The sequence below is a fragment of the Athene cunicularia genome (assembly GCF_003259725.1).
Source record: "Athene cunicularia isolate RWA chromosome 5 unlocalized genomic scaffold, athCun1 chr5_part2, whole genome shotgun sequence".
NCBI classification, from domain to species: Eukaryota; Metazoa; Chordata; class Aves; order Strigiformes; family Strigidae; genus Athene; species Athene cunicularia.
The window spans coordinates 5,983,228-5,996,918 of NW_020799102.1; the positions used below are offsets into that span (position 1 = coordinate 5,983,228).

General features: G+C 44.5%; 2 protein-coding genes across 3 annotated transcripts in view; both read left to right on the plus strand.

The window, feature by feature from the left end:
* The window catches only part of OSBPL5 (oxysterol binding protein like 5), a 144,111-nt gene extending 141,476 nt beyond the window's left edge, over positions 1-2,635 (plus strand). For both annotated transcript variants that reach the window (XM_026850373.1, XM_026850374.1), the window contains exons 21-22: positions 290-392; positions 1,303-2,635. In XM_026850373.1, coding sequence (XP_026706174.1) covers positions 290-392; positions 1,303-1,438 — 239 coding nt within the window. In that variant the 3' untranslated portion in view covers positions 1,439-2,635. The remainder of the gene's footprint in view (positions 1-289; positions 393-1,302) is intronic.
* Positions 2,636-4,680: 2,045 nt separating this feature from the next.
* Positions 4,681-13,637, plus strand: LOC113480972 (tumor necrosis factor receptor superfamily member 10B-like; the record flags this gene model as incomplete). The annotated part of the gene is made up of 9 exons (XM_026850175.1): positions 4,681-4,792; positions 5,622-5,753; positions 5,954-6,065; positions 6,688-6,761; positions 7,435-7,536; positions 8,513-8,547; positions 11,254-11,586; positions 12,060-12,108; positions 12,932-13,637. Coding segments are annotated over 9 exons (1,245 nt in total), but the record flags the coding sequence as incomplete, so codon positions are not given.
* Positions 13,638-13,691: the final 54 nt, after the last annotated feature.

Genomic DNA, 13,691 nt, shown 5'->3' on the forward strand with positions numbered 1-13,691 from the left:
TCTATTCCCCTCCTCCTCAGCTGGGGAGCATACTGCAAAAATTGTTTCCTGAGAGCCAAGAAGGGGCCCCAGGCCAGTGTCACGGGACCTGTTCCATTAACCTGGGTCCTCAGGCAGGGAAGATTCTGTCCCCAGTCTCCTTCTCCCCATGTTTTATCCTGAAAGTGTCCCCCCAGCTGTGACAAATTGATCACAGCCAGCCACGTGCTGGGTGAACCTGGTTTGTATTTCATCACCACCACAAGAGACAGTGATGCAAAACATAATGTCCTTCAATGCTTTGCCCCAGGGTTTGAAAGCCTGTGTGCTCAGTGCGGGAAAGAAATGAATCACCTGAAGGAAATTCATTCAGCCGTCTTATCCCTACAGAGAGCCCAACAAGACATACACAGGTAACCATTTTCTCTCATCAAATCAATGATCTTAATGGGCTAAAAGTAGCCTGTGGCATTTAACTCCTGCACGGTGGCCTTTGAAGCGTCCTTATAAGCTGCAGGGGTGCAGTTAACAGCTGCTTCAATAGGTAGCCTATTAACACACCAGAAAGGCAAACCCAGTCCCTGCTTGAAACAGCGAGGAAACCTCTTAAGACTCTTTATGGGGCAGAAAGCATCACCTCAGCATGTTAAGCACCCCTTGGCAGTCCCAATGGCAAAACCACTGCAGAAGTCGGGAGGGGCTGGGCCAGGTCCTGGCTTGGCGAGAAGGTGTGGGGGTCTCCCTTCCCATCGAGCGTGTTATGAATTTGCTCAGTTTGCTGCAGTGATGCAGGTGTGTGGTCTGAAAACTGGAGTCTGTGGGTGAAAAGCACTAAAGTCCCACTTTTTGTATAAACCAGTAGTTGCTGTGAGGGGGAAGCAGGGAGCACAGCTGCTTAACCTACTGCTGTCAAAGGGCTTTGCCCCACAGAGTCCTGCGGGGAGGGTTCGCTGCTGCGCCTGCCCCAGGGAGCCGTGCTGGTTCCCTTCTGCGTGAGGAGTCATCCAGCCCTCGCGAGGCGTCCGCGGGGTGGACGCCGTCAGGGATATGGCGTTAGCTTTTCTCTGCTGCTCTGGGCACGTCCAGGGCAAGCTCTTGTATTTGGGAAGACCTTCCCATGCCACCCAGCACGTGCTGCCCGATCCAGCAGCAGCCACAAGTTAAAAAGAGGGGAGGTAAAGTTGGCGGGGCACAGTGCTGTACCCGTGAGGGGGCTCTGAAGTAGGGGGATCCCTCCCAGTGTGGGGGCTCTAGGCATGCACACGTGTGCGGAATGCACACCTCCCTCTGCCACGCAAATAAACATCCTGCTTTCTTTTCCAGAAACCTCAGTGCTCTCAACAAAAAGTCCTTCCACAGGAAGGTCTCCTCTGAAAGCTTCCTCCTGGACTCTCGCTGTTGGTTTCTCCTCTGCATCTTTCTTACGTGTCAACTATTCATTAATTATGTCTTCAAATAAAATCACTACGTTTGGCAGCAATAACGAGTACTGGCTGCAGGAGGGGGGCCACTCGCGCAAGGAGCCCAGTGAGGCACCAAAGCACTTTAGAACCAACGCGGCAGAGGTGGAAGAAAGTTGAAAAACGAGGTTAAAAAGGGACCTAGGAACCTGCAAAACTTTGTTCCTGCAGATTATGTCATTTTTGCCTTTTACATGTACATCTTCAAGGACCTCTTAACCTGTACGGGCCTTAATGCTGAAGCCAAATGTAGCTTTAATTGTGCAATTTGTTTTCTATGTCTTGTCATTTTCTGATGCAATTAATAACTACCCAGCAGTATTGGTACCCCAAAAATGGTAAACACCCCAGTGTTCTGGAAAGGCCATGCCGGCCTCTGCGAGTGAGGGAGTGCAGCGGGGGAGCTCTAAAGAACTGATGGCCATGGTGCCTGTCCAGCTGCCTTTATTTATGGGAGGGAGCACTCTTGGTCCAAAAAATCCACCCCCAGGATATTAAGTCATGATCTGTTTTGTCAGCAAACACAGAATGGGACCTCAGGATGTGTTTTATTTTCCATTCCACGGGAACTGTAAATATGCACAATTTCCTAGAGCCGTTCCTCTGTCGGAAATGGGAAGCATTCAGTGAAAGCTCCTCGTGTGGTTACGGAGCTGACTGGTGCCCTGGATCAGGCCCCATCGAGTGTAATGTCACATACGCCTGTTCGTAAAACCCGATCACTTACTATTATTGTTGTTATTATTTGCTATATGGCTGTTTTATAATATCATACACTAGCATTGTAGAGAGGAATCCACTGCCCCAGGAGAGGCGAGAAGGATGGGACGATATAGGTGTACATGTGTTGGGTCGTAGGCACATTTATTGTCAAAGGTCAGGAAGGAGGAAGGGTTTTGCCACTGCATTGTTCAACTCTGTTAATAGTCTTCCTATTTTACACCATTTTTTAAAGAATTGCAATATTTTCTGTAGACTGCGGACAATACTAAGCCGTTCTTTTCTGGCCTGAATTAGTTCCAAGTGGTAAGTACTGCTATATATACAGCCTTAAAATACTTAGTGGTGGTGCCAGTCTGGGCTATCTTTCAATGTAAATGTTTCCAAATTTTTGAGTACATTCCTCGTCATATTCCCCCGTTAGGGGAAACCTGTTTGTGCTTGATATGTTGAAATAAAACTACACACAACTTTCAGTGGCAGTCTATCTGACAAATTATTTCTGTGCTTGAACTTGGTTTTTTGTTCGATAGCATTTTACAAGTAGGCAACTCTTAGGCCATGGTTTTTAGAGGAAAAGCTACAGGAAAAGACCTTCAAGAATCTCAGACATAGGCCCTAAGTTAGAACAGCAATAGCATTTTGATACCCCTCTGGATCAAATTGTCCATGTCTTCGACTTGTAGCAACTTCCCAAAATAGAAAGAAAAGTGGTTGCCTTGATTTTCAGTGTTGTACATGTAAATGTACAGGCTTGTCTTGGACTTAGAAAAGCTTTATGTTAAGGAGGTAACTTGATTGAGAATAGATAGTTCCATGGGGAGAACCACAGCTCCCTGACATGGACAGGATAAGAGCTGGCCTCCGGAATCCGACATTCAGGAAACAGATCACACATACTAAAGAGTGAGAGTGACTTCATTATTAGCAGAAGTTTCCAGAAAACCAAAGGATTCTTATCCTTGAGGAATCATCCTTGAAGAATGTCAACATCATCAATCCAGATCAGGTTCATTTTTGAAGGACACCACCCTAGTCACTCCCTTCTGGAGAGCTCTGACCCGCAGAGTGTCACACTCGGGAGAGGGGGACCCCGGCCTCACCTGGGAAAGAACGTCCTGCTGCCCAGGGTGCCTGCCTGGCTGTGCAATGTCCCCGAGCACCTTGGAAGCGTTTGCTCCTAATGCTGTGCAAACACACCTGATGATTGCCTGCCTGAATCTCCCTGTCAATGTTTTGGCAAGTCAGCACATCTCTGGCCCGTCAGCACAGCCTTCCTCATCACGCACATCCCCCTTAAGGACCACATCTCTGAGTTACCAACGGGACCCTCTCTTCTCCTGCAGGGGTATTTACATCTCTTGGGTACAAATGTATTCTGGCTTGAGAAGTTGTTACTAAACAAAATAAATCGCCAAACCCACCTCAACCAAAGAGAAGCAGTGCTGACAGGAAGTCTTCAGTAGGTATAAAAGCAAATGCTTGAAATTCTTTGGATAATTTCCATTTCACATACCCACAGGGATTTTACTGGGACTTGTTACAGCAGTTAAATAAAACACGCTGTTACCACGAGAGGAGCAGTTCAATGAAAGAAACTATTAACCTACATAAACTAATTATGCATCAGCAGAGGAGTTTCCAACATTTACTGCTGCTGCCACAGGGGATTAAAAAATAATTCTAAAAGGAACAATCTATAAATCCTTGTGCCATTCACTGTAATCCAATTTCAACATGTGGAGGTGAATGTTTCTACATGCCAGGTATGTGCACGTGGAGGATGAAAGGTATTCTTGAGGAAAATCGTGGCCAGAAATGTTATTTATCTAGGAGGAATAACTTATGTTGAAAAAGTTGAACACCCTTCTAGGGCTTTAGTAAGCCCAGTTATGGACCCGATTTGTGCGTTTTTGGAAAAATTCTTCCATCCTTTGCCCCTCCTTTTCATGATCAGCAGTCTCCCTTCAGCAACAGCACGGGAGCTTTGGGCGGGGAGACACGAATCAGGCCATTTCCTAACACGTTATCCCATTGCTCCGAAGAGGTGCCAGCTGTGGTACCAGGGCACGTCCTAACGCGCGACGAGCCTCTCCCGGCCTCCGCTGGGCGAGCGGCGAGCTGCTGGGGCACACGCTCACCGCCGGCCCCGCTCCCACTCCCCGGGACCTCCGGAGCCCCGGACCCTCCTGAATTAAAAAGATGGGAGGAGGGAGAAACGAATCCTTGGCACAAGGCAGAAACCTCGGCCTCTGAAGTTCAATTGCAGCAAACTCATAAAAAGAAAATAGAAGTTTAAAATGGAGGTGGGGATTTGGGGCAACAAAACCCATCAGCCACAGCACGATGCTGCTCTAACCCCAGCTCTGTGATTGTTAAGTGTACCGCTCACAGCGGTAATTACAGAAATTAGTTTGGGTTTCCTATGTGGCTTCCCATGAACTTCTGAATGTGTTTTCAAGTTTTTACAGGAACCATCTCCCCGAGATGGTATCGTGTCCTGGGAGGATGAATCACTCAAACACCTGTGTTTCCACTGCAGGTGACTGTGCTGCTGATGCCTGGAGCCCGAGCAGAGCAATGCGAGAAGGGAGAGTACTTACACAGTCACTGCTGTGTGGCCTGCCCAGCAGGTGAGGCTTCAGGCACTTACTGCTGGTAGTAGCCAGGAGTTTTCCCCACGGAGAGGACTTGCATCACTGTTGGTTTTCATTTTGCCTCTGGTGAAATGGAAGCCCCACTGGAGCTGTGGTGGCTTTGTGGTGCTCTTAAGGGCAGGCTCCATTTTGAAGCGAGAGGCCTTTGCGCAATAGGTGATGGCTGGGAGAGGCGCCTTGGCAGCAAGCCAGGGAACCTCTGCCTGCTGTGGAGGATGAAGTGTTCAAAGTCAGGTGGTGGTTTGTTTTTTAAGAAAAAAAGCAAACAAACCCTAAACAAAACCAAATCACCGCTTTAGCTCAAAGAAGGGCCCTAGGGGAATTCTGATATTTCTGTATCTGTAGGTAAAACTTTGGCTTGCCTTTGCTCCTCCCCTCCTTGCTAAATGCAGTTAACAAGCTTTGTGCCAAGCAGCACCCTGCTCTTAGTCAATATCAGAGTGCCATCGGGTTTATTTAGAGATAGTTCAAAGGAGAAGAGAGGTTGTTAGAAGCATTTCTCACTGTGCCCTGTCAGAGGAGATGGTGACTTGGAGCTGCAGCGGTGAGTCACCCTCACGCCGCTGGGTCCCAGCAGAGCCCCAGCTGGCTGCCCCACTTGCCCCCACACCCTGGATAGTTGGCAAGCTCTACTAAACACACCATCCTGGCCCGCCATTCTGCTCCGTTCACGTGGCAGCCATTCGCCTGCGAGGGTGGGTTGAACTTTCACCAAATCATCTTTGTGTTGTAACATCCTGTTATAGTCTCTGCTGCTGGAGGAGGCCTTGAGCCTGCTGCCACTGCTGCTTCCCCTCTTCCACAGGTACTTACGTTGCTGAGCATTGCAGTGCTCCCCATTCGAGAGGAAGATGTGTCCCTTGCACCGAAGGAGAGGGTTTCACCGCCCATGAGAATGGCCTGGAAGAATGCTTGTTGTGCACGCAGTGCAAAGATGGTACCAAGCACAATTTTGATGAACCTTAACCCTTTTCCCCTTTTTCTAATGTGAAAAACGTTGTCTTCTGTTTTTTTGCACTTCCAGTCATTGAGAATAGCGAATTTGTAAATAAATTTGCCTTTATGGCCTGAGTGTAATTTTTGCACAGTTGTAGAAAGCCACAACTTTATGAACTTCAACTTCTGTTTTATTTCTAGATCAGATAACTTTGAGACCCTGTACCCTGACGCATGATACTGAATGCCAGTGCAAACAAGGGTATTTCTGCCCTGCCGAGGGCTGTGAAATATGTCAGAGATGCAGTACAATGTAAGTTTGATAATGAATATAAGTGATTGTTTTCCTTCTAGAGAATGTTAGTGCTGTGGCCCAATCTGTGCCAATACCTAACACGTGTTATTAGGCTGTAAATAATTGCCCTGAAGCCAAATAGCATTATTTATGCATTTAAATTTTAGGTGTCAAAATACATGAGGTTGAGACCTAGGATGATACAGATTTCTGGTATTGTTATGCTTGTTGCTTATGGCTGTAAGCTTACACTTTCCATGTCTTCAGATTAGTGCTTGCCCACATACACACTTGAATGAGCTTTGTAGGAGCCAGTCCAGAATTTTTTGGGGGTAGAACTACCTGTTGAAGGAAACTAACTGCATGAGTAATGCATCTACTCTGTTGTTTTTTTCTTTTTCCCTGCCACTTAGAGATTAACATACGTGAGCTTTATCTGCTTTACTTCTACTTAATTTTGTAGTGTTCTCTTGGGTTGTTTAAAGGTGCACTTCTAACAAAGTTATCTGTTTTTACATGTTCTGTTCATGTGTCTAAGCTCTGCCTAAAAAAAAAACCAACCAAAACCAAACAGGCCTGGGCAGAGTGGCATATTGCTCTAGAAATGTTGATACAACCCTGTTGTTGCCATCCCCCTCAGGTGTCCGGAAGGGAAAGAAATTGTGCAGAATTGCAATGCTACTGTGGACCTAGGATGTGGCTTACCTGATCAAGGTCTGGTACCCGAGTACTTCCCAGCTTGGTTTGTTGGGTCTGTGACTTAAGGCTAGTACCCCAGAGCAGTCTGTAAAACAGTGGTTTGAACTACTGTAACACGTTTAAGAGCTGCTGTATTTTGGTCTGGGAATTACTTGCTAAAGACAAGCTCTCAGAGGGCCTGGAGTGACAAATCATCTTAAACTTCACTGGGTGAAAAGCTACATGTGTTGCCAGGGTTTTCAAAGTTGCAACAGTGATACTGTTGAAAGTTATGGATAGTGCAAAGATTTATTTCATGTTTTACATGTCTGAAATAGCTTCTGCCAGACTAGAGAAAGAAGGAACAGATACTCCTAGTGCTACAGCACCTGAAGGTCGCTGATATCTCCTGCATGCTTGTTTCCCCCTTTTTTCTTAAATGCTTCTTCAGAAAGCCTGGTAGAAGTTGCCTTGCAGGCCTGTAGAGAATCCCCCGCTGCCTTTGGGATAACGATGTGCAGTGTGAACTCGTACTTGTCTGTTCAGGTCAGCTGATAGTCCCAGCACCTTTTCTAGGACAAGCTCCTGGGTCACTGTACTAGTGCTGAGCTGAGGTTGTTCTCTAGGACAGAAGGGAGGACTTGAACTTCAGAATGTCTTGTTTGGCGACTGCTTCACTACTAATTTTATTCCTTTTTTTCCTTTGCAGGAAGCACATATCTTGCTTGGATTATTGTGATTATTTTAGGGGTTGGTAGTGGTTTGTTGCTGCTGCTGCTGTTTGTAATTAGAAAGCTGAATAGTCATAAAGGTAACTGCTTGATTACTATCCATAAACTTTCCAGAAATAGGCAAAGCATGAACTAAGGCTATCCCTGGTTAATGTTGCCTTATAGGGGACCAGTTTAAGCTTTAGCTCATTTAGTATGTGATTCAATTAACTCCTGTATGATGGAGACTAATTTTGTTCAGTGAACAAAATGCATAAACTTTAACTATGAGCTTTTTTTCTTAGCTGACAGATGTTTTTGCTTTAAAGCAAGATTAGTGTAAGGTCCTTGAAAGGACTTTTCCTCTCTGCTTGCATTGTATTGGCAAAGAGTGAGAAAAAACTGTGCATGAGCTCAGATGTATGGGGCAAGAAGTGGCAATTAATTAGATCATTAACTACTTTCACTGTTTAGCTGTGGAGAATTTTTTTTTTCTACAGATTGTTGCCCTTTTATCACTTGAGCCTCTTGACTTACAAACCTAACATTCATGTTCTGTGTGAATTCATTTTATTTTTTTTTAGTGGAAATGGAAATGTTTTCCTGAGAAACTTTTCTTTCCACTACTGCATATTAAAGTGTTTTCACAACTAGTTTAGTTAATGTTAAAAATTATTCTGAATTTTGAACATTAACTTTTCAAATCATGTCTGACTGTATGGTAGTAAAGGCTGTTTCTGCCTTCTCTTTTGTATTGCAACAGCCCACAGACATGCTAAGGAGCATAAGCTGGAGGGGGGAGGTTGAAAGAGTGGCTTAAAAGCCAAACTGCATCTTGTGGTCTGTATTTTACTAAGCGGGCCTTCTTATTCCCTGCATGAAGGCACAAGGTTTGTGCTGTTGGTGGAAGCTAAGGGTAGTGCTCTCATGTATGACAGGTCAAGGAAAATAACTGGCTTGTATTAGATATTTGGGTTGTGTTACAAAAGTGTCTGCTGAATATAAATCTTGTGGGAATTCAGCTGTTTAAGTTGTTGCGACTCCTAAAGTTTCTTAGACATTTATCTTGTTTTCCAGCTGCTTTACCTGATAAAGATGCAGAGAAAGGTCTGGTAAGTATATGGTGGATCAAGTGTTTCATCTCAGTTTTGTGCAGCATAATTGTGCTCTGCTTAACTGTACCTGATTTTTATTTCAATTTTTATCTCGCTGTAGACCTCTGGTAGGATGCGTTCCTGTGACAAGTTGTGATTCAGACAGGGCCAGATGTTAGCAAGGGCCTGATGCTTTCATTAGCTCCATGTGTCCACTGCAGTTGGCCTTTCCAGTACTTTCCTTGGAAACATTCTGGAGCTTGTGGCCAGGATGTTTTGAAAGTGGAAAATTTAGCAAAGTGGAAAAAAATTTGGCTAAGTGCAAGATTTCACTTCAGACTGTCTCCAAGTGATGCCTTGATCCAATTAGTTCTTTGCTGCTTCATGCATGTATTCACCAGGCAATGACAGATGTCTCTTCCCTGCACGGTGGTGTTCTAGCTTTCCTTGCGTTTTGACTACAATGTTGTTTGTTCACAAGACTGACTTCTCTTGATTCAGCGAAGTGGCTGAGTCTTCCTGCCTTCAGGCTTATGTCACACACTAAAGACCAGGGCCTGGCAGTGTAACTGCTTGGTCCTAGGCAGTCCCATAAAACAAGGGGTTTGGGGCTCAGCACACCAGTTCAGAAGTACATCCCTGAAAAGGGTTTACCAGGCTAAGGCTGGCTGCTGGTATGGGTTTTGCTTTAAAGCCAGGTTCACCCTGGCCTCCTGCAGTCAAACACTATTTCAGCTAGGCTAGCACTTTGCAAGATAAATACAAGACTAGCTTGTATTTAGCTAGTCTAGCTTTACACTCCTAACAACACTCTGAGGCAAAAATGAGCTCAATCTTCACTAATTCTGTTAACAACATGTAACACCAAGCTGTAAAACAAATGTTTGTCTTGAGGATCTAAGAAAAGCATCCCTATTCCACTTGGAGCATGTGTGCAGCAACTTTTTCTCCCTGTTGCCTTTCTTGTTCCCCCCTCAGTGCATGCACTACTCACCTGGTGTGTAAGCTCTTGTCTAATCTTACTAGTTAGACACTGCAAGAAATTAAATGCATTTTAATTATGTCACAAATACTTGAAGACTAAAGAAATAGAATTGAAAGATCTGTTAAAAACATCACCTTAAACCCTTCTTTTTTTTTAAGGTCCGTAAGTGGCTCAAATATGTGAATCGCCCGTGGGTTTTTGTTGGGTTGTGTCTCCCCACACGCCCTGGCCAGATTTGCAGTGCTTCGTCTATTCGTAGAAGCTGATGAAGAAACGTGACAGGAAAACCTGGTCAAAATGCTGTAGTGTAGGAATAGGCAAATACACCGTCTCCTTTAATTTGAATAAAATGGTAGTAGAATAACACGATCACAAATTAGTGCATGGTGGTGCTTAGCTCTGACGTAAGAGTTGTCACAGACTTGAGTTGCAATGTCTGCCTGCTTAGAGTGTTCATGCTACTGTAGCAAAAAGTTTACTTACTAAGGGGAGTTACCTGGTCTGAGGACTGCATCGTGTGTTTTGTCGCCAACACGCTGTCCTTTCCAAAGTACCAGTGAATTCATACTTTTGTAAGAAAAAAGAATACTGCTGATACTTCATTTCATTTCAAAATATAGCAGCAGTATTAGTCAGTGGTGCTGGGTACCTTCACTCAGTTACCTATTTAAGAACTATTCTGTATAAATAGGATCAACTTGTTTAACTTGTTTGTACCCTTAAACAGAAAGTGGACTCAATGAGGATGATGTACAGCTACATGTGTGATGTGTGGGGTGGTTCCTCTCACATCCCTGCTTACGCATTTGGTCAAGTGCTGGTGTCACATGTGGGTCACTGACCTTATGCAAACAAAAATCATACTGGCTTACACTCATGGGGGAGCAGTACCTTAAACACAAGTCCCATGGGGAAAAACAGTCACTCCTTGCCCTCATTTTCCATGTTTAAAAAAAAATTCTTAAAGCTTTCCAGTTTTAGCACTGGCTGACATGCTAGATAGATGCTGGCCTGCTTTGTACTTGTGCTGTTCTTGATGCATTGGAGCTATACTCCCTAGCATATGCTTATTTAATGTGGTGATCATGCTAAAACTGATGCAGCCCCTCCTCACTCGCTTCCCTCTGTCCCCTCACAAAAGCTATGCAACGTGCACTGGTGCTCACTGACTTTTTTCAACTGATTCTAGTTTGTGAATCTGCCAGAAAAACTAATCCAGCCACAAAAAAAAAAAGCCCAAGTTAATGCACTGACATGGGGCTGGTAGGCTATTATCACCTCAGCAAAAGCTCTGAGATCATCAATCCTGATACAGTGGTAGGCTTGAGGCCCCTATTGCTGTAAAGTCAGCTCAGGTGCAGCAAGGCAATTTAATTTCCTTCTGCCCTAGGAGGGTGCATACCTTCCATACCTAGAGACGAGCAAGCAGCAATACCTGCCAGTGAAAACATTAGAAAAAGTTTCCTGTGTTTGTTGTGGAGGTAGCCTTTGAGCCTTACCCCGTAGTCCAGTGGGAGCAGAACAGCCAGCAAAGCAGAGAGTTGAGGCTCTGAAACCATTTGAAGTCCAAGTCTCTTAAAGGCTGTAACTTTGCCACGTTTGTAACTCTGCCAAATTAGCAGCTCTCCTATTATTTTTGTGGTATTTGGTGACTTCAGGTATTCTGTTTTCTTCCTCCAAACTGTCCTTGAAGGCCTACCTATGAAACATCTCTTAAAATATGTTCTTATTCTTTACAGGAGTCTGAGGGCAGTACCGAAAGCTTCATTTTACCAGAAATGGAGACACATGCAAATAATGCCAACCCAGAGGGTGAGAACTCTGGTGAGAGCCCAGAGGGCCAAGTACAAACCAGCGTTAACTTGGAAGTAAAACCCACATCACCAGAGGAAGATGGTGTTGTGCTTTCTGAGGGGGGCACCATCCTGCATGGGCACTGGAAGCGCCACATGGAACGGTGCTGGAGGAGAATTGCTGAGTCTTTGTTACCAGCAAAAACTGGGCGGAATCCTGCTTTTCGTCAGAATGCCCTGTCCAACACACCAAGTGGTAGGATGTCAGCAGATTGGATGGTAAGTGTGTGTGTTTGTGTGTGTGTGTAATTCTCATCATATTTCTGGGCACGTGTAATTTTAGTTGAGTTTCTAATTATTCCTTGAGTGATAGGTACTGTTTTCAGGCAGAATGATGGAGAATAGGAGGCTTTGCCTTAAAGATGTAATAGAAAGTATGGGAAGTGATGTCTTGGGAAAGCAAACTTCAGTCCCTCATTTGATCTGCTCTGCCTCTCTCATCCCCCTGTTCAATATTTACACAGAAGCTAGTCTTTTGCAATAGTAGCAAATTTGTTGCCTTGTTGCTTCACTTCAGAGCTGTTTCAGTGTGCCATTTTCTTTACTCAGATACTTCCAGCTGTGCTGTGAAAATCTGCCCCCTCCCCCTTACCGGTGTGTGTGCTGTGGAAGCAAGCTATCAAGTAGCTCAGGAATAATCATGAGTAAAGTGCTCTGATATGTTTTAGTAATGGTCCAACTTTGTATTACAGGTACGAGAACCAAAGTGTCAAATAATTCTTAAAGATCTCTCTCAAAAAGGTAAGTATTCCATAAATGGGCAGTATTTGAATTTGGTTTTTTTCCTGTTGACTTTGGTCTGCATAAGGAATAGTGGAGGGAGGCTGATTTTTCTTAGAGCTATAAGGCTTTCAGTCTACTGTAAACCATGCAGAAACAGGATTATTACTACATTTGGGTGAAGTTGTAATCCCTGTGGTGAATTGTTCTACTTTAAAGCATGGCTTTTCTGCACAGGAGTATAGTGCAGTCATGCTTTTAAGAATAAGAATGGTACAAATTTGGTGTTGTATGTTTTAAACAAGTCTGCATCGCAAAGTGTACTCTGCCTTAATGAGTGAGGTATAGGTCAGAGCAGATCTTTCTGAAAAATGTCTGCTCATGTGGAAGACCACATCGAATCCCTGTACATCTACCTGTATTCAGCAAGTTGATGTGCTGGATGTCCAAGTGACAGGTTTTGCTTATGCTGGTCTTGGTGTGGCAACCCTATACCAATAGCGTAGTGCAGTAGTGTTTGAAGCCTGATGTTGAGTAGCCCTACTGGGCTTAAGTGAAGACGTGCAGGCCAATGAAGCTGTCCTCAAACCCACCTTTACTGAGTGGTGTCTCATCCTAAGAGACTACTTTTGAGACATGTCGAATGATACCTTTAGCCTCTTTCAAGGTCACTTAGTAGGAAATGTTTGTCCTGCTGCTTCTTAGCAGCAGCAAGGCCAGGTTTGACACCTATTTGGTCTGTGCATGTATTGGCTGAAAATTAATGGGAAAGCATGTACATTAGCTATGAAAAAAAGCTGTAGTTTAAAACCTAAGCTGGTGTGTTGTTTATGTTTTCTTTCAGAACTGAGAGATAGCTTTTGGGCCTTTATAAATGAAGTACCACTGAAAAAATGGAAGCGGCTTATGAGAACTCATCTGCAGGAAAATTATATTGATAAAATTATTCATGACTTTCCTAATGATACAGAAGAGCAATCTTATCAGATGCTTCTCACCTGGAAAAACACACTGGGAGAGAAACAATCTATTATTAAGTTACTGGATGAGTTAAGGTATCTAGATACCAAGGCTTATGATAATGTATTGAACACTTTAAAAAGTATTAACGTTATAAGTAAATTCGAAGCCACAAATTAATGTTTATGATAAACTTCAAAAATGCTGCTGTGTACATACATGTGTCTACAAACTTCCTGTAAACGAGGACATCAACAAACTGCTAGTAAAAATGACGGCACGGACTTGATATCCTCCTCACCTTCACGCAGGGAGCTGGAAGTGATGTCGGCATTAACACCGACTCCGGTTGTGATGTTCACTGAAGTCAGTTTTGAGTTGTATGATATTAAACTCAGGCGCTGGATGCCAGCTTGAGAGCGAGGAGCTCCAGCTTGCGCTTCCCTTCGTGTGAGGCAGGACCGGGCACTGGCGACCAAGAGGCTTGTGCTGTTTTTGAGAGGATTGCCACGCTTTGGTTTCTGAAAGGATTGTGTTTTGGTTTTGCACTGTTGCGTTTGGAGCACAGCAATAAAAGCCCGGCTGAGCCAGAAGCGGGGTTGACTCCTGAGCTTTCTTGTCTGGGAGGGGGGGGCGGGAAGGAG